The sequence below is a fragment of the Pongo abelii genome, chromosome 3, assembly GCF_028885655.2.
Source record: "Pongo abelii isolate AG06213 chromosome 3, NHGRI_mPonAbe1-v2.0_pri, whole genome shotgun sequence".
NCBI classification, from domain to species: domain Eukaryota; kingdom Metazoa; phylum Chordata; class Mammalia; order Primates; family Hominidae; genus Pongo; species Pongo abelii.
In genome coordinates this window covers 175,590,034-175,612,845 of record NC_071988.2, presented here as the reverse complement: position 1 = coordinate 175,612,845, position 22,812 = coordinate 175,590,034, and the positions used below count along the sequence as shown (strand labels likewise).

The 22,812-nt window shown below is 39.7% G+C and overlaps 1 protein-coding gene and 1 long non-coding RNA gene across 7 annotated transcripts in view; one reads left to right on the top strand and one right to left on the bottom strand.

Moving 5' to 3' along the window:
* Positions 1-22,812, top strand: part of RNF175 (ring finger protein 175) — a 53,433-nt gene that overhangs the window by 24,201 nt on the left and 6,420 nt on the right. For 5 of the 6 annotated variants that reach the window (XM_054554612.2, XM_054554611.2, XM_054554607.2 and 2 more), the window contains exons 4-7: positions 7,378-7,532; positions 12,198-12,305; positions 15,352-15,472; positions 19,972-20,105. In XM_054554612.2, the coding sequence (XP_054410587.1) occupies positions 7,378-7,532; positions 12,198-12,305; positions 15,352-15,472; positions 19,972-20,105 (518 nt within the window). The remainder of the gene's footprint in view (positions 1-7,377; positions 7,533-12,197; positions 12,306-15,351; positions 15,473-19,971; positions 20,106-22,812) is intronic. The other variant, XM_054554613.2, reaches the window with a different exon arrangement.
* Positions 7,797-8,121, bottom strand: LOC134761311 (uncharacterized). The gene is made up of 2 exons (XR_010139809.1): positions 8,009-8,121; positions 7,797-7,918 (listed from the first exon to the last, which is right to left on the bottom strand). It is a non-coding gene; the product is annotated as an uncharacterized LOC134761311 (long non-coding RNA).

Sequence of the window (22,812 nt, the reverse complement as noted above, 5' to 3'; positions counted from 1 at the left end):
TACAGTTGCACCAAAAAAATATAAATACTTAGGCATAAATCTATCAAAATATGCACAGGATCTATACAGAGAAAAGAGATATAAATTAATGGAAAGATTATTCCATATTCATAGATTGGAAGATTCAATATCATTAATATGCCCAGTCTTCCTGACTTGATCTATAGATTAAACACAATCTCAACTAAAATCTCAGCAAGGTACTTTGTGTATATCAACAAACTGATTCTACAGTTTATGTGGAAAAGCAAAAGACCCACAACAGACAACACAACACTGAAAGACAAAGTTGGACGACTGACACTGCCCAATTTCAAGACTTACTGTAAAGCTAAAGTAATAAATATAGCATGGTACTGGTGAAAGAATAGACACATAGGTCAATGGAACAGAATAGAGAGCCCACAAATAGACCCCCAAACAAATACAGTCAACTGATCCATGACAAAGGACCAAAGGCAATTCAATAGAGAAAAGATAGTCTTTCCAACAAATGGTTGTGGAACAACTGGATTTTCATATGCAAAAAAAAAAATAGACACAGACACAGAACATACAATACACCTTTTAGAAAAATTAATTCAAAATGAATCTTGGGCCTAAATGTAAAATGCAAAACTATAAGACTTTGAGAAGATAGCATAGGGAAAAAATCTAGGTTTACTTGTATTTGATGATGAGTTTTTAGATATGGTACCAAAAGCATGATCCATCAGAGAAAAGATAAATAAGGTAGATTTTATTGAAATTAAAAACTGCTATGGAAAAATACTGTTAAGAGAATGAGGCCGGGCATGGTGGCTCAAGCCTGTAATCCCCGCATTTTGGGAGGCCGAGGCGGGCAGATCACTAGGTCAGGAGATCGAGACCATCCTGGCTAACACGGTGAAACCTCGTCTCTACTAAAAAATACAAAAAATTATCTGGGTGTGGTGGCGGGTGCCTGTAGTCCCAGCTACTTGGGAGGCTGAGGCAGGAGAATGGTGTGAACCCAGGAGGCAGAGCTTGCAGTGAGCCGAGATCACGCCACTGCACTCCAGCCGGGGCGACAGAGCAAGACAACATCTCAAAAAAAAAAAAAGAGAATGAAAAAACAAGCCAGACTCGGAGAAAATATTTGCAAACACATATATCTGATAAAGGACTTATATCCAAAATATACTTAAAACTCAACCATGAGAAAACAACTCATTAAAAATGGCAAAAGATCTGGATTAACTTATGTAATTAATTACACATGTAATTAATCAATTCCTACTAAGGAAAACTTACAGATGGCAAATATGCATATGAAAAGGAGCTCATCATCTCATCATGTGTCATTAGAGAATTAAGGTAATAATAAGATAACACTACACACCTATTAGAATAGCTAAAATTCAAAAAACTGACGATACCAAATACTGATAACAATGTGGAGCAGCAGGAACTCTCGTTGTTGGGAATGCAAATAATGGTAAAGCTATTTTTGAAGGCTGTTTGGCAGTCTCCCACAAAGCTAAACATAGGCTTACTATATAATCACTCTACTGGGTATTTACCCAGTTAAACTGAAAACCTACATTCACACAAAAACCTGCATGCAAATATTTACAGCACCTTTATTCATAATTGCCCAAAACTGGTAGCAACCAAGATATCCTTTAAAAGCTGGATAAATAAACTGTGGTACATTCATGCAATGGAATACTATTCAATAATAAAAAGAAATAAGCTATCGTGTCATGAAAAGACATGGATGAACTTTGGTGAAACAAGTCATAGTGAAACAAACCAATGTGAAAAAGCTACATACTGTATGGTTTCAATTATATGACATTCTGAAAACCACAAAACTATAGAGACAGTAAAACAATCAGTGGTTTGGGGGGAAGAGAGGAAAATAAGTAGGTCAGGAATTTTGGAGTAGTAAAATTAATTTGTGTAATATTGTATTTGTGGATACAATATATTATGCATTTGTCAAATGTCATAGACCTGTACAGCACAAAAACTGGACTTCAAAATAGGAACATTTTTAAGAATCATTTAGGAGATTGGGGGATTCCAGGGAGAAATGCAGACTGTGCAAGAGGATCTAACTGCATTAAAAATATGGAAAACAACCTCACTGAAGGGTAGAGAGGGGAAAAGTATTGTCCCGTCTCTAAGTAACTTTGGAAATGAGCAGAGTCTGTAAGATGAAGGCAATAGGAACTGCAAAAAAGCACTGTATTCCACTTGATAAAATTGTTCCCCATGGGGATACAAATGAAAAATTTTCATACTGCTGTGTATGTACACAGGAATTGAACAATTAAGTAAATAGCAGCTAGTGGGAGCCAGGTTACTTACTGTTGAAATGGGAGTTTACAGAAAAGCAAGGGATGGAAGTTGGAAAAAAAGTAGGAAGTGCACTTATAGTAATATGTGTAAAAGCTTTGTACACTGGATGTATTATTATTTATACATATTATTTTTACCTGAAGGTATTATTCATTATAAAGGATTATTATTTTCACATTCTTTTATGCATAATTCAGATCATGTACTTAAAGAGGACACAGACTAATTCAAAAAGCTCAGAATATTTTGAGATACAACTTTTTAACACGTATGCCCGTCTTCTGAAGTGGTCTTTTAAATTTGTCTAGATAGATTATGTTCTGTGGTCTGTAGGAGCTGTGTATATCAGAGCAGCTTATTATAAATACCTAAAGCAAAAGAAATGGTTTATTTAGAAAATAAAGCATAGAAATATAATGTTAACTGCTCCTATGTGATGTCAAAAGTGGAAAGAAGGTGGAAAATTCTTATTTTATGTGGGATACTACTAAATACCTGGATGTTTTCAAATAGTCACATTTTTAGCACAGCATAGTCCAAGCATCTGGGTATTTGAATTTTTCCCTTTCCAGCTGGTAATCTTGATATGTTATAGATGTAGGCAAAGCCTCAAAGTTAAATCATTTCCAAATGCTTTGAACAGCATTTAACTAGAAATAAAATTTCATTCAACATCACCCTCTCCACCTTCTTTTATGTGCAGTTACTTTCCATGTCTGCAGCAAGTAGACAGAAGACTGCCAAAAAAGAATCTTCTCTGACTTCACAAATCAGTAGAAGGCCTGATGACTACATGCCCAGAACTTGGGTTTCAGACACACTATTAACTTGCCTCAAAACAGTGCAAATAATTTTCCAGATTGAAGCATAGCTCTATTTAAATCAAACTTCCTGCCTATTAATAGCTGTGAAATACTAGAAAATATTACTGGGCCAATAAAGCATTGTGTCTGCTCAAATCTTTTTAAAATGAAGCAAGACACAAATACATACATACTTAAATACATATGTACATAACATTGCAGAATCTCCTTTAAAAGTTTAAATAACAAAATCAGCCATCCAGATTGATGTGGAGATTAAAAAAATTGAACCAACTGAATTTCTAAGGAACCTTTGTCTATGCCAACATTCCATTTCAATATTTTCTTCTTCTTCTTTTTTTTTTTTTTTTTTTTTTTTTTTGAGACAGAGTCTTGCTCTGTTACCCAGGCTGGAGTGCAGTGGCACGATGTCGGCTCACTGCAACCTCCGCTTCCCAGGTTCAAACAACTCTCACGCCTCAGCCACCCGAGTAGCTGGGATTCCAGGCGTGTGCCACCTCGCCCAGCTAATTTTTGTATTTTTAGTAGAGATGGGGTTTCACCATGTTGCCCAGGCTGGTCTCAAACTTCTGGCCTCAAGGGATCCACCCGTCTCGGCCTCCCGAAGTCCTCAGACTACAGGCATGAGTCACCACATGCCAACCCATACTTTCTTCCTACTTGCTTTATATTCACACTCTCCTTCATTGTCTTTTACTAATAGCAGCATTGTTTCCTGGGTATTTTTTTATGATAATTTACTGCTTACCTCTGAGCACACCAATGCCCTCCCTCCACCATCCCACCACCCTCCACACACAAATGATTGCAGATAGTTTGGGATTTGCAGTGCAGAGGAAATGAACACACATATTTATTTTTTTCCTTGTTTCCTTGTTTCCTTCCTTCCTTCCTCCCTCCCTCCCTCCCTCTCTCTCTCTCTTTCTTTCTTTCTCTTTCCTTCTTTTAATATTGCACGGCCCATTCATCATTCTGTACAATTAGACAAATGAAAGGTATCTTTGTTTTGGCTTGATCTGTAATTCTTTTCAGGTTCATTATGTGCATGGCAACACAAAAAAACCATGGTACTTTTGGGCAGCATCTGATTCATCAGGAAATTCCTCCTGCTATGATATGTGGTTGAGGAGAACGTGAGTGATATGATCCAGATGCATGAGCTACCCGTTGCCAGTAGTGCAGATGTGTTTTATACACACATGCCCAGATGGTGACCCCTGTGGCATTATTAATGAGTTCCAGATGCCAGGCTTCCTTCTGGCATTCCTTCCGTATGTGCCTCGATTTCACGTATTTCATGTGTTTATTTATGAGGGACAGCATTCCTACATTTCATATATGGCAGTTACTATTTAAAATGAGAACTTTTAACTGCTCTGGAAATTGATAAAGTATCTTTTAAATTGATATGAAATGTGTCTCTCATTTCAAAATGACTACCCATGCAATCACTGAATTCACAGAGCAAATTTCTGAACTTTCCCTTCATATATTGAGAAAATATGGTGCTGGGTTACATTTTAAAGATAGTTAAGAAAATATTTGCATACATAATACATTCTAATGATTTTTTGCTTTCTTTTCCTTTTTGATCTCCAAAGCCTATTTTTAAAAGTACTATGTCTGTACATTGAACATTGTTATTCACTATTAATTAAATCTAGGCATCAAGAGAAATTTGACATCTTCTAGAAATTGTTCATACTTATAGATCTATAGGAAGAGAACTGGTTTTATTAAAATATAGTCCAGCTGTAGCTCCAAACTATCATGGATTGTAACTCCATGGATTAGAAGAAATTGATTAGTCTTATATTTTGGCTTAGATCTAAAGTACAAAATATAAGAGCATAGTAGTTCCACTGAATTAAAATGAACCAACTCAAGTTTTTATTTTAAAAAACTCCAGTATTTTATGGGGAAATATAAGAATGAATCAAATTCTTAAAATAGAAAGAGGAAAAATGCAAATGACAGATCATCAGACTTTGAAAGATGAAGTTCATGTCCATTTCCTTCTTTACTACCAAAAGTAATGATCTTTTAAGTCAGCAAATGTATAATTTATGATAAAGAACTATCTCCAAAATCAGCTACAGAAAATAAATGACCAATATGCTGATGAGATTTTTGTTAAGGTGCTACACACTTTTTTTTTTTAAGACAGGGTCTAACTTTGTCACCCAGTGCAGTGTCATGATCTCAACTCACTGCAGCCTCAACCTCAAGGGCTCAGGTGGTCCTCCCACCTCTGCCTCCTGAGTAGCTGGGACTGCAGGCACATACCACCATGCCTGGCTAATTTTTGTAGAGACAGGGTTTGGCCATGTTGCCCAGGCTGGTCTCAAGCTCCTGAGCTCAAGAAATCCATCCACCCCAGTCTCCCAAACTACTGGGATTACAGGCATGAGCCACCATACCAGGCCATGGTACTGCATACTTTTACTGTCAATAGCAGAGGGTCAAAGTTGCTGAATGCTTAAGTAAGCACATCTTGAGTCTTCGTTACTTAGCATATGGTTTCGGGTCCTCTTGAAAACTATTCTACTTCCTTAAGTAAAGCTTGTTTTTCCTATTTGTGTATGTGTATTTATCTCAATTTCATAAAGGTGCTAACTCATTCATTTTCCACACCCACAAAGTAGGACAGAAATTTAAAGCAGTTACCTGATAAATGGAGGCAAGATTAAACAGTGGATTTTTTTCCCTGAAAGTATTCCTTGAAGTTAAAAAAAACAAAAATTTAAGTTATAGGATTTGTTCCCAAACTCCTCAGATACTCACCTCAGACTTGCTCCGTGTGTGTTTTTGTTCAAGTGCATATCTATGATAACAACTATAGGGTTCTCTGAAAGAAGATTCAGAGCAATTCTAAGAAGACTTCAGATCATTTATGAGGATGAACCAATCAAAAGAGAATGATGAGCCTGGGAAATGTCTTCTTATCTGACATTGAAAGAAGAATGGCTGTGGCCTTGCCTTTCTCATTTCTATCTTGAAGTCCTGTCCAAGAGCTTTAGTTATTGACCTTAGACTATTATCACCAAGACCTGTTTAAAGGATCCAACAATATATCCATAGACTCTTTTGTTCTAAGCCTCTCTATTGCGAAGATTGAGAAGGTAAAGAAAACAAATGGCAGCAGCCTTTTTAATACTCAGGATGATGAATATGCGATAAACAAGCTCTAACCACTCTTCCCACATTGCTGGCAGACTTCATTAACTGATCATAAGACTTTACCTCTAAACCAGGATCCAGGCTCAGAATCCTCAACAGAGCGCTGCAGGCTGCCACTAAAAATTAGTTAACGTACACCCTTGAGACAAAAACCTCTTTGCCATTCCCCTTATGTTCATTCTGAGCAAATAATAGGTGGTTAGTCTGAATGCGAGAAAACATAAAAGACCAAAGGGTATTGCTATTGATTAAAGCTGTCTGCTTTTCCCAAGAGGGGTGGCTAGCTGGTACTAGGCCTGCTTCGAAGAATAGGAGTGTAGCTATGGTAACCATATCACATCAGTGACCCACAGACAGTCAGTTCACTCTGCCCTGCTCCCTGACCTATGGGAATGGGACCAGATTAAAGGACCCTCTGAAGGCTACTTGGACTCAGGTCAATGGCATAGATCACAAAGGGTTTATGCACCAAATGAACAGGAAACCTTGCAGAGTGCCCTGGGACTGCAGGCAGAAGACATCCCAGGGGCTTCTCTGAAACTCTGACCTCCACTTCCTCCTTTGACATTGCTGTCACTTTCATATGGGTACATGATAGTAACAAAGCCTCTGGGCTCTGTGTAGTGCAGTATGGTTTTCAGAGTGCTTTCCATTCCTGATCTCATTTGATCCCTGCCTCAGTGAGTGCAGGGAAGCAGTGCAGGCATCTGTACCCCCAATTATACAACTAAAGTGAGGCTCCCTTGTCCAAAATCACATCTCTATGGAGGCCCCAAAGGCCTTTCATCTAAAATAGTCAGATGAAAGGAAGTGACAGAAGGCGGGTATTTTGGATTGTTTCCCATTGGAATTTTCAGATAATTGTGCCCATACTCCCCATAGCCTGGCCTGTCTAGGGAAGCTTACAGTTTGATGGTGAACCAGTTGCATGGTACAGACATGATGGTGAAGGTGGTTCTCCCAGAGATGCTTCAGACTCATTTAATAATGGAGATGCCATTCAGGCACTTGGTCATTGAAAGAGACTTCCTGTTCATTTCTCTGACAGCTGGTGACCTTGTTGCAGATGTGGGTTGTCCCCTTATATTTCACGATAAAATTATACTGGTGGCGGTTTCTGTCTATGTGGGGGATGTTCTCCGTTATTACCAGTTACATCCTCTTCAGAGCTACCCGAAAACCTCTCTCAGGAAAGACACCACGGTATGTATTCCATACATTCCTTCCCCAGGAGCCCCTTTATTTTAAATATTAAAAAGCATATTTTATTGCCATTTTCCTGGGTTGGGGAGTGGGGGGGTTACATTTCTTTTACGTGTCTTTTACCTTTGGTAGCAAAACAATTGAGAAATTAGCTACACTGGTCTTAGTTTGCCTTCGTTATTTAATGGCAATTCAGAGATGCATGTAAAATTTATTACTTCAAATATTAGCTAGTGAAATGCAGAAGAAAGAGAAGTGAAACTATTGTTTAAAATTTCTAGAGCATTATTTGCAAGTTTATTTTTACCTCAGCATTTTTCTTTATTCCACTATAAGTTGTGTCACACATTTTAAAATAGAGCAAGAGTTGAAAGTTGTGTTTCAACCTGAAAATATATAATAAATCATAAGTCATGGACAACTTATTACTCTAATAACAAATGATGGTTTAATATTCCAATGGTCACTTTAATTACCATTGTCAGCCTCCAAAGATTTGTATAACTCCATCGTATCATTCACAAATCTTTCCAAAGTGCTTATCATCACATACTGTGCCCACAGGCTTGCTTTTGCCCTTCCTGTTCTGTGGATAAAATCCATATCCTCATCAAGATAAAACTGGAATGAGATAAAGTGTGTAAAATTTAAAATAGTGATAAAATAATGCTAAGTTTGACCTTTTGGAAGAATACATCATAAGCTTCAGTGAAATACTTTTATGATTATTTAGACATTTGTTTTCGTCCTCTAAAAAAGTAGGAAACACATATGTCAACTTTTCCTTCAAGTTAGGAGAAGGAAAAATATCCAATGAGAAATCAGGTAAATAAATGTGATGATAAAAATGGATATCCAAATACATGAATTCATGTTATGAGTATTTTAGTTCAGTTCCACTAAACTAAAGAGGAAGAGGTCTGGGTGGTGGTAGGAGACCTTATAAACTGGCCAATTTGGGATCTTGGACAGCCCTTGTAGTGTCTGGCTTATCAGTCGGTAAAGTGAATGTATGGTACCTTTCTCCTTCTTAGAAAATATTCTAAGTTATTTAAGATTTGTGAAAGTGCTCTGAGTTTGGGATGAATCAAAATGTGCTTGTTTTCATCCCCTGGATATAATCTATGTTGTATTTCTGTGAGAATGGTTCGCCTATCCACTGTATAATGAATTACCCTACCTAAAGGCAGTGTTTTTGTGCACATCAGTTCGTGCAATGCAGAGGAACTTTTTTACAAGAAATATCCAAATGCTGCCTCATTACCCTTGATGGCTTGCATATGTCCGCTCTCTTTCCCATGCCCAAAGCATGTCCTCTCAGCTTCTTCCTGCCTGCACAACTCCAAGCTCTAGAGGATAGTCTGAGAGTCAAGAGGCTCCACTGACTTTGTAAAGCAAACTCAGCTGCCATTTGAAGAGACATCAGTGAGCAAGGTGAAGTAGGGCCTCTTCTAGAAGAGCAGTCAGGATGGAGCTCCTGTACATAAGAGGCAATAGGCCCCAGAATTACCATGGATCTTTGCTTAATTATTGTATTACAGGTGAGTCACATTTTAACTATCTTCCATTTGGAAGCAGAGGATTTCATTACAGGCTAGGGGAGCTGGATGAAGAAATCAGCATTGCTGTAGAAGGCAGACCCATGAGCAGTGGTCTCCAGCACCAGCAGTTCAAAGCCTACTGTTTCTCTTTGAGAGCACATCAAGCTCTTGTTTCAGGATAGGGTGCCCAAAGAAGGGGAAGTGAGTTTCCTCTCAACTACAGTTGGTTTGCCTGGCAAGCAGTGAAGTTCAGGGTCAGAAATAAGCCACACATGCGGTGGCTCACACGTGTAATCCCAGCACTTTGGGAGGCCGAGGTGGGTGGATCGCCTGAGGTCAGGAGTTTGAGACCAGCCTGGCCAACATGGTGAAGTCCTGTCTCAACTAAAAATACAAAAATTAGCCGGGTGTGGTGGCAGGTGCTTGTAATCCCAGCTACTCAGGAGGCTGAGGCAGGAGAATCACTTGAACCCAGAGGCAGAGGTTGCAGTGAGCCAGGATCACGCCACTGCACTCCAGCCGGGGCAACAGAGCAGGACTCCACCTAAAAAAAAAAAACAAAAACAAAAACAAAACACACACACACACACACACACACACACTAGCCACAAAGAGCTGGGCTTGATCACATCGAATCCAACCCAAGGCCAAGCTTTCCTTTTGGAGTCTGCTCTGAAGCAGTTAAACAATCTCCTATCTGGCTTATCTGCCTTACAGTGTAAGTCTGGGTAGAAAGGAAGTTCTGGACTCTACTGTTCCTGAAAATAGGTACCCCCAATAAGCAGGAAAATGGCAGAAGAAGTAGGGCTTGAGATTTGGAAAACTGAACACATCCATAACAGTGATATGACATATTGAGCATTTAGTGTGCCAAGTCAATAAACATCAATACATTAGCTCACACTATCTTCAGAAGAACTTTAGGAGCTAGTGTTATCCTCACGTTATAAATTAGGCAATCATAGGAAGGAATGCCAAGTAAATTGACCAAAGTCCCATGGGCAGTAAGCAGCAAAGCCTTGGATCAGACCAAAGAACTACTTGGCTGCAAAGCTCCTGCTCCCAAAAGCATGCTATGGCTTCATTAATTCAACAAACCGCTTTGCACAGAGAAACCCTGCAGTTTAAAGGTTATTAGTCCTAGAACATCTCTAATGCTGGCAGAAGTTTGAGAGAGGCCCCTTAAGGCAAGGAGATGGGTCACCAGTGTGTGTGGAGTTCAAGGAACCATATTCTGGTACTGGCAGGTGTTGGGGGCCTAGTAGAGGGGACCTTCTCAGAGCTTGCCTGTTTCTCCACCATCACCACTTTTAGCAACATAAACCTCCGCCTTGATCTGGCTGCCCTGAGCAATGATCTAAGCTTCTCAGTACTGAAAAATGAAAAGAACCCATGGCTCAAGAGTCACTGTGGCAGAAAGACCCCAAAAGCCTTCTCTGGCCTCCTTTTGAGGCCACACAGCCTCACAGTAATTTCAGCCAACTTCTGCAGCCCATGCAAGTTTCTGTCTCCACGTAACTCACCCCGCCCGCTCCCCCACGCAGCTCACCCCTGCCCGCTCCCCCACATAGCTCACCCCTGCCCGCTGCCCCACGTAGCTCACCTCTGCCCGCTCCCCCATGTAGCTCACCTCTGCCTGGTCCCCCACGTAGCTCACCCCTGCCTGCTCCCCCACGTAGCTCACCTCTGCCCGGTCCCCCACGTAGCTCACCCCTGCCTACTCCCCCCTGGGGCAGGATCACACCTGGTGGAGGAGGTGGCAGCACAGACGGCCCTTGAATATCAGTTGCTTCAAGTGCAGAAGGCGGTTCACCATAGAAGTGATGTATATGACAACTCATTTCACCGGCTAGCCCACAACCCATTTAAACCATGATGTTCAGAAGGTCCCTTCTGACTAGAACTCAGTGAAATAGAGCACCTATTAAAATCATATTGAAACCTTATGCTAGTAATATCATAGATCTTAAGCATTTGGTGCAATGGCGCCAACAGGGAGTGAGCTGGGGAAGGTGAGAGAGTCAGAGACAGGGCTCAGGGCTTGGGGGTGAGAGGGTGGGGCTAAATCTCTGGAGCGAGACTCTGAATGCAGTTTGGAGTGAAAAGCAGGAAAGAGACTCCAAGAGGATGTGCAGGGAAAGGGATGTGAGGCAAACAGGGCCTTCTGCCATTGCACACCCTTGTAAGCAGCTTTCCAGCCACCTCTTCATTTTCTTTGAGCAACAAAGATAAGCCCCCAGCTTTTCCATCCACCACCTCTTGTACCAATGGGCACAGCCCCTCTGCTATGGCCCTCCAAGAATGGAACTGGGCTCCCAACCTCTTCCCCCATCCTCCTAGACATGAAGCTGTCACATGGTCCTTCTTGTAGTTTTTTTCTAAGGGCCTTTACTGCCAATGAAGAAGGAAACCAGCAGAGGGGAGGGCTTCCTTCTGGATTCTCTCCACTCACCCTCCATCCTCAGCCTTTTCCTTCTCCACTTAGACCCTTTGGGAACAAGGAAAGGCCTTGGAAGGTCACAGAAGGTGCTGGGGTACAAGCAGGACCCTTCCACACAGCAGAAGGAAATAGCCTGGGGCTCTCATCATTTCATCCCCTGGGCTAGGGGAGGGCTCTTTGGGTGGAGGGGACATGGGATGAGGGCTGGGCCCACTACTGGTGATATCTGCACTCGGGCTGGGGCAAAAGGGGCAACAGAACAAGAGGGAAGAAAAACTCCTGGGGAAGAGGTTCTGGACTCCCCTTTGACTTCTCATCCCACTTTTTGTTCACCTCCAAGGCACTCCTGCTGAAACCACTCAAGGTTAACCCTAGGACCAAATGAGAAGGGGGCGCTGTGGGGAGGCAGGGTCCCAGGGAGAGTAACCATTCCTGAAGGCTATTTTTCAGTGAAGCACGTGAGGGACGTAGACAAATTTAAAAAGAATTCACATATGCCTATACACAGAAACACATGAGCATGACAGTTCTATTCATATAATGCTTATTGCTATATACATCTGTGTTCTGTGTGTTATAAATATACTTTTAGAAACTAAAAACTGATTTGTAAGTCTTTGAAAAAGATAAAATATTTTATAATATTACCACGTTCTGTGTTTCTCCCCATTTTTCACTCCACAGATTGGTCTACAAATGGTTTCTTTTGATCTACAAACTCAGCTATGCATTTGGTGTTGTGGGTTACTTGGTGATCATGTTTACAATGTGTGGATTCAATCTGTTTTTCAAGTAAGTATCTCCAATTAAGACATTAATATCTCCAAGCACTTGCTTGGCACACTCACCTGGTCATGTTCTCTTAATCCAGAAGCATCTGGCCCTACAATTTTCCATGCACACGTGTTTTATAGTAGATATCCACACATAGTCTTCTCTGGGGAAAACCAATAGAAAGGGAAGAAAGAAGCACCCTACAAAATAATTTTTTAAAATTAGGAGCTTTAAGGAGAATTTATATTTGGTCTGCAAATTTAAAAGATTACTATTAACAGTGTACCTACAATTGTGCTAGTAATTCTTACTGAACTAATTTCTCTTCTACAAAATTCTCAAGTACCTAGATCTCCTTTTATATATATCTTCTTATCTAAAACCTCTAGAATTATGTTGTCCAGTATAGTAGCCACTAGCTCATGTGACTACTAAACACCTAAAATATGAAATAAGATGTACTCTAAGTGTAAAATACATACTGAATTTCAAAGACTTACATAAAAAACATTTTTATATCAATTATATTTTGAAATTTTAGTATTTAAATGTATTGGTGAGATTAATTTCACCTGCTTTTTGTTTTGTTTTGTTTTGTTTTGACTTATTAAATGCACCTACCAGAAAATTTAAAATTATATTTGTGGCTGTATTTCCATTGGACAGCACTGGTCTCTTGAATTTGGTTTCTGATAGTCATGAAATGCCTTGTGTTGGGGATACTTGGAAAAGGAGGAAAAGCGAGTGCTTCGAAATTGTAAGAGGCTGGGCGCCGTGGCTCATGCCTGTAATCCCAGCTACCTGGGAGGCAGAGGTGGGAGGATTGCTTGAAGCCAGGAGTTCAAGACCAGCCTGGTCAACATGGCCAGACCTCGTCTCAAAAATAATTTTAATTGGAAAAAAAATATAAGCTGGGAAACCAGATAAATAAAAAAGATTTGAAGGATAGAAAACATGTCAATATCTATTGTTTAATAGATGGGGAGTTTTAAAAAAGCAATTGAAAGACAAGTAAAGGTATAAAAGAGTAAGAAAGTCTAGGGAGAAATAAAGGAAGTAGGGATAACCATATCTTTGACCAAGAGCTGTGCTCCCACTTAAGGTGGTTGCTGAGACATGCTGTGGATGGCATTCTCAGGGACACGACTGAGGCTGAGTAACCAGCCTGTGTCCTGGAAAGGGGAATGAAGACATACCACACAGCTATGGAAAGCAGCTCAAATACAAATCCCCCAGAATAGCTCTCACATCAAAGTTACTCTAAACTTCCGGGACCATAACAGAAATTGAAAAGGAGAGATCATCAACCCTTTACTCAGAAAACAGGGAAAGCAATTGGATGGAGAGTCAGCCCTGGGTGAAAGGGCTCTTCCTATGGCAGCATAGCAATCTGATTTTATAAGCATTTCATAAAACTTTCAGAGCGGGAGCAACTAACATTTTCTAGCAGGAAAGGGGTAGAAAGTAATTGTACAGATCTATTATTGCTAGGTTGGGATATAGAGAGATACTGTAATGTCTTTATTAACATACTGTCTATACTGGTTTATTTTAGTGAACATAAAAATACTCATAAGGATTTTTTTGAAATCACTGGGAACTATAGCTGTTCCAAGATTATTACCTCATAAGATTTCAAGATCCTTATTCATGAATTTTCCTACAGTAAGGCATACCAAAAACTTAACCCTTTAGAAAAGGAACTATTTTTTTTCACTACTTAATGATTATCATTGTATTAAGCTTTTTTCCTAGGGAGCCACAAGTGTGTTACCGTACTTTTTATCAATAAAATTATTGATACATATTTCCCTGGACATGGAGGGAAGATACTCTTCATTTCCCCCACTGTCCTAATTTTCAGATATACGCAGACAAATCCTGAAAGGATGAAGCTACCACCTGTGTTGGAAGCCTCAGTTCATATCACCCAAAAATCTGTACCTTCTAAATCTACAAAGCTGTCTGTCTTCACCATTTCTTCCTGCAATGAACAGAAAACAGAAATAGGTTTTAGAGAGAGACTACCCAACTCTTGTCCACATTTTCCTCCTTTCCCTGAATCAATCAGAACCACCAAGGCTCACCACTGATATTTGAGATTGTTTTATAGATAGAGCAAACCAAATGTGCAATTATTTAGATTCATAAATTAAATTTAGGGCAAATTATTCACTTTTAAAAGAGATCTTTCCCTTAAGAAAAAACAAACTGGCTGGGGGAATGATCACAAAGAATACTGGTATAATTGAAATATGATTTAACTTGCAAAAAGTTTTTTTCAGTTAATACGTAGCAACTCTGGCATGGTAATCAAGGGCTTCAAGATGTGAGCTTGATTTGTGGCTTTGTGATGTACCAATTGTTGTGTCAAGCAAATAATGTTTTCTAAGTCTCCATGTTTTCACATGCAAAGTGGGGGTGATAATATCTATCTCAAGCACTTGTTAGGAAAGATCATTAGAAAGCATTTTATAAAAATCTAAGTTCTACAGCAGACATACTCAATCCTTGTTGTATTAAAGAATCAATCACTTGACAAGCTCTTTAAAAATACTGCTGTCCAGACCCCAAGCCGGATTAACTAAACTCCAGTCCTTGGTGGTGGGCCCATATGTTAATGCACTTTTAAATCTTCCCAGGTGATGCTAATATATGTTTAGGGCTGAGAACTATTGCTCTAGTGGTTCTTAATGTTAGCTGCCCATTGGAGTTACCTGGGGTGTGGCCTGGAGATGGAAACTGTTACAAGCTGCTGAGGCCTACCTATAGCTGAGCCTGAAACCACTGGTCAGAGTCGGCTTGTCTAGGCACTGCAGTCCTAAGAAGCACTTGAAGGCTATCTCAAGAATTCCTTTGTCCAGTCGGCACTGAGTGCTACAATTTGAGGGAAATTCAGAGAATTTTAAATTATTTCATTTAAAAAAGAAAAATCAAACAAATAAATGAAAAAAAAAATACCCACAAGGTTCTCTTAGATACCATCAACAGGAAATATTTTCCAAACTCCAGCTGTTTGGAAATATGCCACATTCTTATTTCCTTATACTGTTGTTTTCAATAGAATCAAAGCTAGAGATTCCATGGATTTTGGCATTGTGTCTTTGTTCTACGGCCTCTACTATGGAGTAATGGGGAGAGACTTTGCCGAGATCTGCTCAGACTACATGGCTTCCACTATAGGGGTAAGTGTTGCTTTCATTTTCTGAAACCATGTATGACACAAAGAGAAATGGTCTCATCTTACATGTATGCATCCATTTTCAGAAATAAATAAGTCTTTCTCCATATACTGATTATCATTTCCTTTGGAACTCTTTTGGTTCACCTAGCCCAGTTGCTCCCTGGATTCTCCTTTCATCATAAAATTCTTTGTTAATTAATTGGAAAATACATGTCTTATGTATATAGAATACTTGTGGAATAAGGCATCTTTTAAAATAAAATATGCAAATTATATATGTTATTGTATCTAGCATACTCCAATTGCCAACATTTAAGGATTAGTAAAACATTAACAATAACCAAAACCTTTTAGCTCTGTCGGAAACCCTGCCTAATGCAAATAAAAACTATATTTGATGCTGCATAAAACAGTTGAGAATCAACAGTGCCTCTGGGTAATACTTATTATAAATACCAGTCACATTATATAGCATCTGAAGAAGTAGAAGATATAAAAAGTGTGCTAGATGCATTCTGACTCTATACTGTTACCTAGAATTTTTTTAATCCCTAACAGTTGTTTTTCTTTTCTTTTTTTGAACTCTTTTAAGATTAAAATTCAGAATGGACATACTTTGTAGTTAGATGTATTCCTGATTCAGATATCAGGGGCATTTATCTATGTCTGACTCATGCATATCTCTTAAAAACTTACAAACTAAAGGCTTTAGGGATGACTTAGTAGTTTCAAGAATTCCATATCTCTGTCCTCTACATGTGTCTCCTGGTACACAGCCAGATGTGAAGTAGAAAAGCCAGTGTAAAGCAAAGACATGGAAACAACCCATCAATGATAGACTGGATAAAGAAAGTGTGGTACGTATACACCATGGAATACTATGCAGCCATAAAAAAGAATGAGATTATGTCCTTTGCAGGGACATGGATGGAGCTGGAAGCCATTATCCTCAGCAAACTAACACAGGAAGAGAAAACCGAAGACTGCCTATTCTCACTTGTACACGGAAGCTGAACAATGAGAACACATGGACACAGAGAGGGGAACAACACACACTGGGGCCTGTCAGGGGAGGGGAAGGGAGAGCATTAGGAAAAATAGCTAATGCATGTGGGTCTTAATACCTAGCTGATGGGTTGACAGGTGCAGCAAACCACCATGGCACATGTTTACCTATGCAACAAACCTGCATGTGTATCCTGGAATTTTAAATTAAATTTAATTTTTTTAAAAAAAGAAAAAAACAGTGTAAGTAGCAAGAAAAGGGTGAACTTCTGGACTGCTCCCTCCATTTCTGGAGCAGGACCTAAGTGGCTATGACCTTGACTTCCTCCCCACAGCATTTGTCCTTCCCCTCCACCATAGGCTCTATCTTACTCTTTTCCTAAAGCCCGCAGCCCAAATTCTGTGGTGAAATGCTGGAACAGTACAACTGCCTTTCTAATAAGGTTTAATGTGAGCACAGGAAGGAGCATTTTTACTCCAGTTTCTCCGATGAAAAACAGAAGTTATACCCCTTGGAAAATTCCCAAAGCCTGTTTATGGACAGAAAAGGAAGATTAGAATTATATGTGGCTGTTCTCAAGTGGACCAAGAGGAAGAGACTTTACCTGGCAAGACAACTAAGTCTTTAAGCACCAGCTTTTGGGAAACTTCTCACCTGATCCAACCTGACCAGTTCTTAACATCTTGTCATCCTGTCTGTTTATTCCAGCTACCAAATCTATAAAAACCACTGCCTCAAGCCATTGGTACAGCCACCAGTGACTTGGATTAATGAGGGGGGTGTGTGTGTGTTCACAGACACTTGTGCATGTGCTTGTGACCAAGGTAAGGAGATACAATCTCCATTCACATATCAGTGCCTAAGCCCCACAGCAGAGCAAGTAAATCAGAATCTCTGGGAGTAGAGCCAGTGCATCTGCTTCCAAAAAAAAAACAAAAACCAAACAAACAAAAAAACTCCTTAGGAAAAGGAATGAGCTATTAAGCCATCCAAAACCATGGGGTGAATCTTAAATGCATGTTGCTGAGTGACAGAAACCAGTCTGAAAAGGCTCCATCCTGTATGACTGCATTTATATGACATTTTAGAAAAGGTGCAACTATAGAGTTGCTAAACAGATCCATGGTTGCCAAGGCTTTAGGGAAGGAGCGTGGTTGAACAGGTGAAGCACAGGAAATTTAGAGTGGTGAAACTCTTCTGTGTGATACGATAATGGTGGATACATAACACTATACATTTCTCAAAATCCATAGAAAGTGTGAACCTTAAATTTATGCAAATTTTAAAAATAATTTAGGAAGTCAGAGAATCCAAGGATGGAATTCAGATCATGCCAAAAGAATCTAACCATATTCCAAATGTTTGAAATAACCTCATTGAAAGGGGTGGGAAAAAAGGTGCTGACCTAAGTAACTCTGAAATGAATGGAGATCATAAGACTAAAAACAAAAGAAACTGTGTCATAAGCACTGTACTCTAGTTGATAAAGTTGTTGCTGTCAAGTCTATGGGTTAACAATTTTGATACCACCATACATGTATTCTGTAATTGTAATTGTTTAGCTTAATATAGATATACATGGATAGATATAGAAATATTTACAGATATGTATGTGTGTGTGTGTGTGTGTATCTGTGTGTGTGTGTGTTAGTATATACAGATGAATTCCTTGTTCTGTCAGCTAAGAGGTCCTAGGGGCAATGACACCCCAGCAACAATGAACATACATAGTGTCCAGATCTTGTTTTCTAATATCATTCTACAATAAATGGAACTGGGGCTCCTTGAAGAAATCGCTCATTATAGGTCTGGGCAAAGAATACACAATATAAGCCTGGAGCATCTCATAGTGACCAAAAGCAAGAAAATGCTAAAAACAAAACAAAAGAACTCCACAGTGATTGGGGATATGTCAAAGAGACACAGGAGCCAACTGAAAGAGCTCCCAATGGCCAAAGCTGGAATTTGAGCAACAAAATAGTAATAGTAGTAGTATTGGGTTATAACCCAAAGCATAAAATAAATATCCATGAGTCCATGTTGATATCAAATAAATGATTGAATAAATAAATAAGTGGAAGAGAATAGTCAAATCTGTGCAAAAGAATTCCACATAATTTATATAAATTCTCCTCGCTTAACGAGGTTGTGATGATTAAATTTTAGAGTCAGTTTGCCTAGGCTGTGATACCCACTTGTTTGGTAAAATCACTAGTCTACATGTTGATGCAAAGTTATTTTGCAGATATGATTAATATCTATAATCAATTGACTTTACATGAAGGAGATTACCCTTAATATTCTACATAGACCTCAGCCAATCAGTTGAAGGCCTTAAAAGCAAAAACTGAGGCTTCCTAGAGAAAAAGGAATTCTGCCTCAAGACTGCAACATCAATCTTGCCAGAGTTTCCAGCCTGCTGGCCTGCCAACCTGCTCTGCAAATTTCTGACTTGCCCACAAATGTGTGGGCCAATTCCTTAAAATCAATCTAATAATAATATAGGGAAACTAGATATGTGGTATATAGCCAATCTCTGTAATATTTTTGTATCTTTTCTTTAAATCTAAAACTATTATAAAATAACTTTGTTTGGAAAAAAAAAAAAAAGCTTCCTAGGGATTCTAATATGCTGCCAGTGTTGAGAACCACTCCTTACCCACAGTACGGGAAGATGCAGATATCCCAAGGTAAAGTTCTAAATGCATTGCCTTCCAATGGTGATTGCTCGGCACGCACCCAATAAAAACATGCGGATTTAAATGACAGAGAGATGCCTTGGTTTACTCCAGAGATCTGAATCAGAATCTCCAGGACAATAAAGGGAAGGGCCAATCTATAGATTAAACTCAAAGGCTTCCTCTGAAGCTTCCTCTTAACTCCAGCCCTGGATAAAAACGATTCCTGTGAAAGGATTCCTCAATGTGGAGGTTAGATGAGAGCTTATAATTGGCAATGTGCTTTGGGTCCATTTGGAATTCAATGAGTTTTTGCCTGGAAACCTTAACCCCTCTGTAGCATTCTTCTTATAGGAAATGGTGTCTCACATTCTAAACTATCTTAGAAGCAGTGGAGATTCTTTTTTTTTTTTTTGAGACAGAGTCTTGCTCTGTCACCCAGGCTACAGTGCAGTGGCGCAATCTCAGCTCACTGCAACCTCCGCCTCCCGGGTTCAACCGATTCTCCTGCCTCAGCCTCCCGAGTAGCTGGGATTACAGGCGCCCACCACCGCACCTGGCTAATTTTTTTGTATTTTTAGTAGAGACAGGGTTTCACCCCATTGGCCATGCTGGTCTCAAACTCCTGACCTTGTGATCCACCTGCCTCAGCCTCCCAAAGTGCTGGGATTACAGGCATGAGCCACCGTGCCCGGCCGCAGTGGAGATTCTATGTGCCAAGGGCTGCCTGTCCCAGTGCCTGGCAGTGGCTTCCTGCATTCAGAGAGTGGCATGTGCTCTCCTTTCCAACTGTGCTCTGTCCATTTCCTCTGATAGTTCTACAGTGTCAGCGGGTTGCCTACAAGGAGCTTATCGGACAATATCTGTGCAGTCTGTGGGCAGAAGATCATTGTGGAGCTTGATGAAGAAGGGCTCATTGAAAATACCTACCAGCTTTCCTGTAATCATGTGTATCCTTTTCAAAGGAAATCGCTTGGCCTTCATCAAGCCTCCTTCTTTCCTCCTTCTCCTCCTCCTGTCCCCATCTCCTCCATCTTGCTTACCTTCCATGCCCAAACCCCAGTCCTTTATCCTCCAGCCCAGTCGAGTCTTCCTGTTTGTCCCTGCTGAATAATGAACTAATTAAGGTGAACCTCCTCCTCCAGTAATTTCCTTTCTAAAGAGGACTCTTCATGCCACATAGACAGGAAGGCAGTATCTGAGCAGGGTGCTGGCAGAGGAAATTGGTGGAAGTCATAAGCGAGCAGATAGCCAAGAAAGATCAGGGAAAGAAGGGGTTTGGAGGTGAGAAAAAGAGTGAAGTATCAGGTGCAGGGGGGAACTTAAGACTATCCAAGTGGAGCCCAAGGTCTGAATCTTAGCAGATCAAGAAATACAAAGAGTGCTTTGCCTAGAAATAATCCTAGGAACCTACCTGTGGCAACAGTAGTCTTGGGGGCAGCCAAGGGAGGAAACCAAGCCTTCTTCTCAGCTTCAGTCTTTAGAAGAAGATACAGCCACAGGCAGCAAGACACCTTGGATTACAAAAGCAGGGACCAAAATTTGGACATTTGTTCTTGGACCATGGGCTCCTCCACCAATGGGTTCTATCCCAAATAGCTATCCATTGGCTGAGGGATCTTCATATGATAGGTACCAGACAGCCTGAGCCTGGAAACCAGCATTCTATGGGAACTCCAGTAACCATTAAGGAAAGCCTCAATGTGCTGAAAAATGCTGGCATCGAGACCCCTGAACAAATCAACCTGTGTTGCCTGAACATGTATGGATACTACTTTTGCTATGGATACCAAAGTTAGGCTTAGGTTGGCCAATCATCAGTATTTTAATTCTTCCTAAATACAAAAAAAGGGTATTATTTATCTTTATAGTACAGTATCAATTTAATAATGTCATCACTATGTACCCAGTTAGTTCAAAGCTCTGGCATTATGAGATGGTTAAACCATCTGTCTTTTGCCTAAAGCCCACTTAATTTAGTCAGTCATACCTCAGTGTCCAGTACCTGTGATTCAATTCTGTTTAATCTGGACAGTTTCCACTTATTCAATCCTGAGAGTAAAACCTGGACCAAATGCATCTCAAAAGTAATAGGAGCCTTTACTCCAACACATAAACCTTAAAATCTTAAGGGAAGAAACACAAAGATACCCCATATGGATTTCTGTAGTGGTTTTTTCAGTGTGATACCTTTCCCAAAAAACTCATTCTTTGTAGCAAGTTTCCAAGTCTGGCCCTAGTTTTAAATATGATTTATTTTTCAAATGTTGGAACAGAGCCCCTTCTGCCATTTGCAAATGGAAATATTTTCTCTCTCCACCTTTAAAAGCCCTTAGGGATTGTTGTACATGTGTGCATATATAATCTAAAATGTAGTCACCTTTAAATTTGCTTTTCCGGGAGTATTATTAATGGCCCATTTTAGCATGAGTCATATTAGTGAGAAATGGGCAAATATGAGTCATATTAACAAGGATGGGTTATCTGAGTCTTGCTCTGCAGCAGTTCTGCCAGTGTGCAAGTTTTTCAGCATTGAGATTTTGAAAATGAAAAAGAACATTAGAGAGAATGTGGACATTTCAGTGCTGGCTCAAGGCCCCTGAATTCTATACCTCTGTGGAAGATGGGGCTGTATTCGAGCCCTTTTGAATGAAAGGCTGTTTGAGTTTTGGTTCAAAATCTTCATTATAATACACCACTTTATTTTAAAGCATATTGCAAAAATGACCCCAATTCTAAGAACATAAAATAATGGAAACTCCTGGTTACCTTGAAATTTAATACTGAGGAGTTATATACATGGCCTTGACTTGCCACACCTCCAAGCTCCTCCATTTGTTAGGGAGGGAACTTCTACATCGTTGCTGTTCACCTGGGTGTGTAGCAGGCCAGTCAGAAGATCATGTGATCTTGGCCCAGAAAGTCACATTGGGAGCAGCGATTGTAGAAATAAACAAATCAGTAGGATGAATTTCATTATAGTTCATTTTGTGAAAATACATAGTATCAGGGAACATGGAAATATATATTTCCAAAAATAATCAGTTTTGAAAGAGTCATTCAAATGTTCATTCAATAAATATTTCTTAGGCATGGCTTAAGGTGCTGAGGACACTGAAATGAATGAGACATAGTCCTACAGGTAACACATGGTCTAGGAGAAACATGTAAGTACCAAAAGTCCTGCTACACTAGAGTAAGTCCCTGGTGCTGTGAGAACACATAGGGTTCACTCAGGTTTGGGGACAAAGGGTCAGACTTTCTGGACCAGGAGACGTATACAAATGGATCTGTAAATGCCTAGAGTTTGAGAAGTTAAGTTTAGTAGGTATATATTCTATTAAAAATAATTGGCTCCTTATCAGTACTTTTAAAAGTCAAGAAAAAAAATTATGAAGTTAATGCAAATATTTGTAACTTTATGACCACAAATAATTTTAACTTGTCTAAGTGCCTAAGACAAGTCTGATTACATGAAGCTAATGAATAATGCACAAAAAGTAGAACAGAGAAATGCTATGGTAAATGCATGAGAAATGCACAATAACAAGGTGGGGAAATATAACAATACACTTATGGAAGACATCACTGTAAAGGAAAAAAAAAAAAGGACTCATATTCTTTATCTAATCTAATTCTTACCCGAATCAAGTGAGG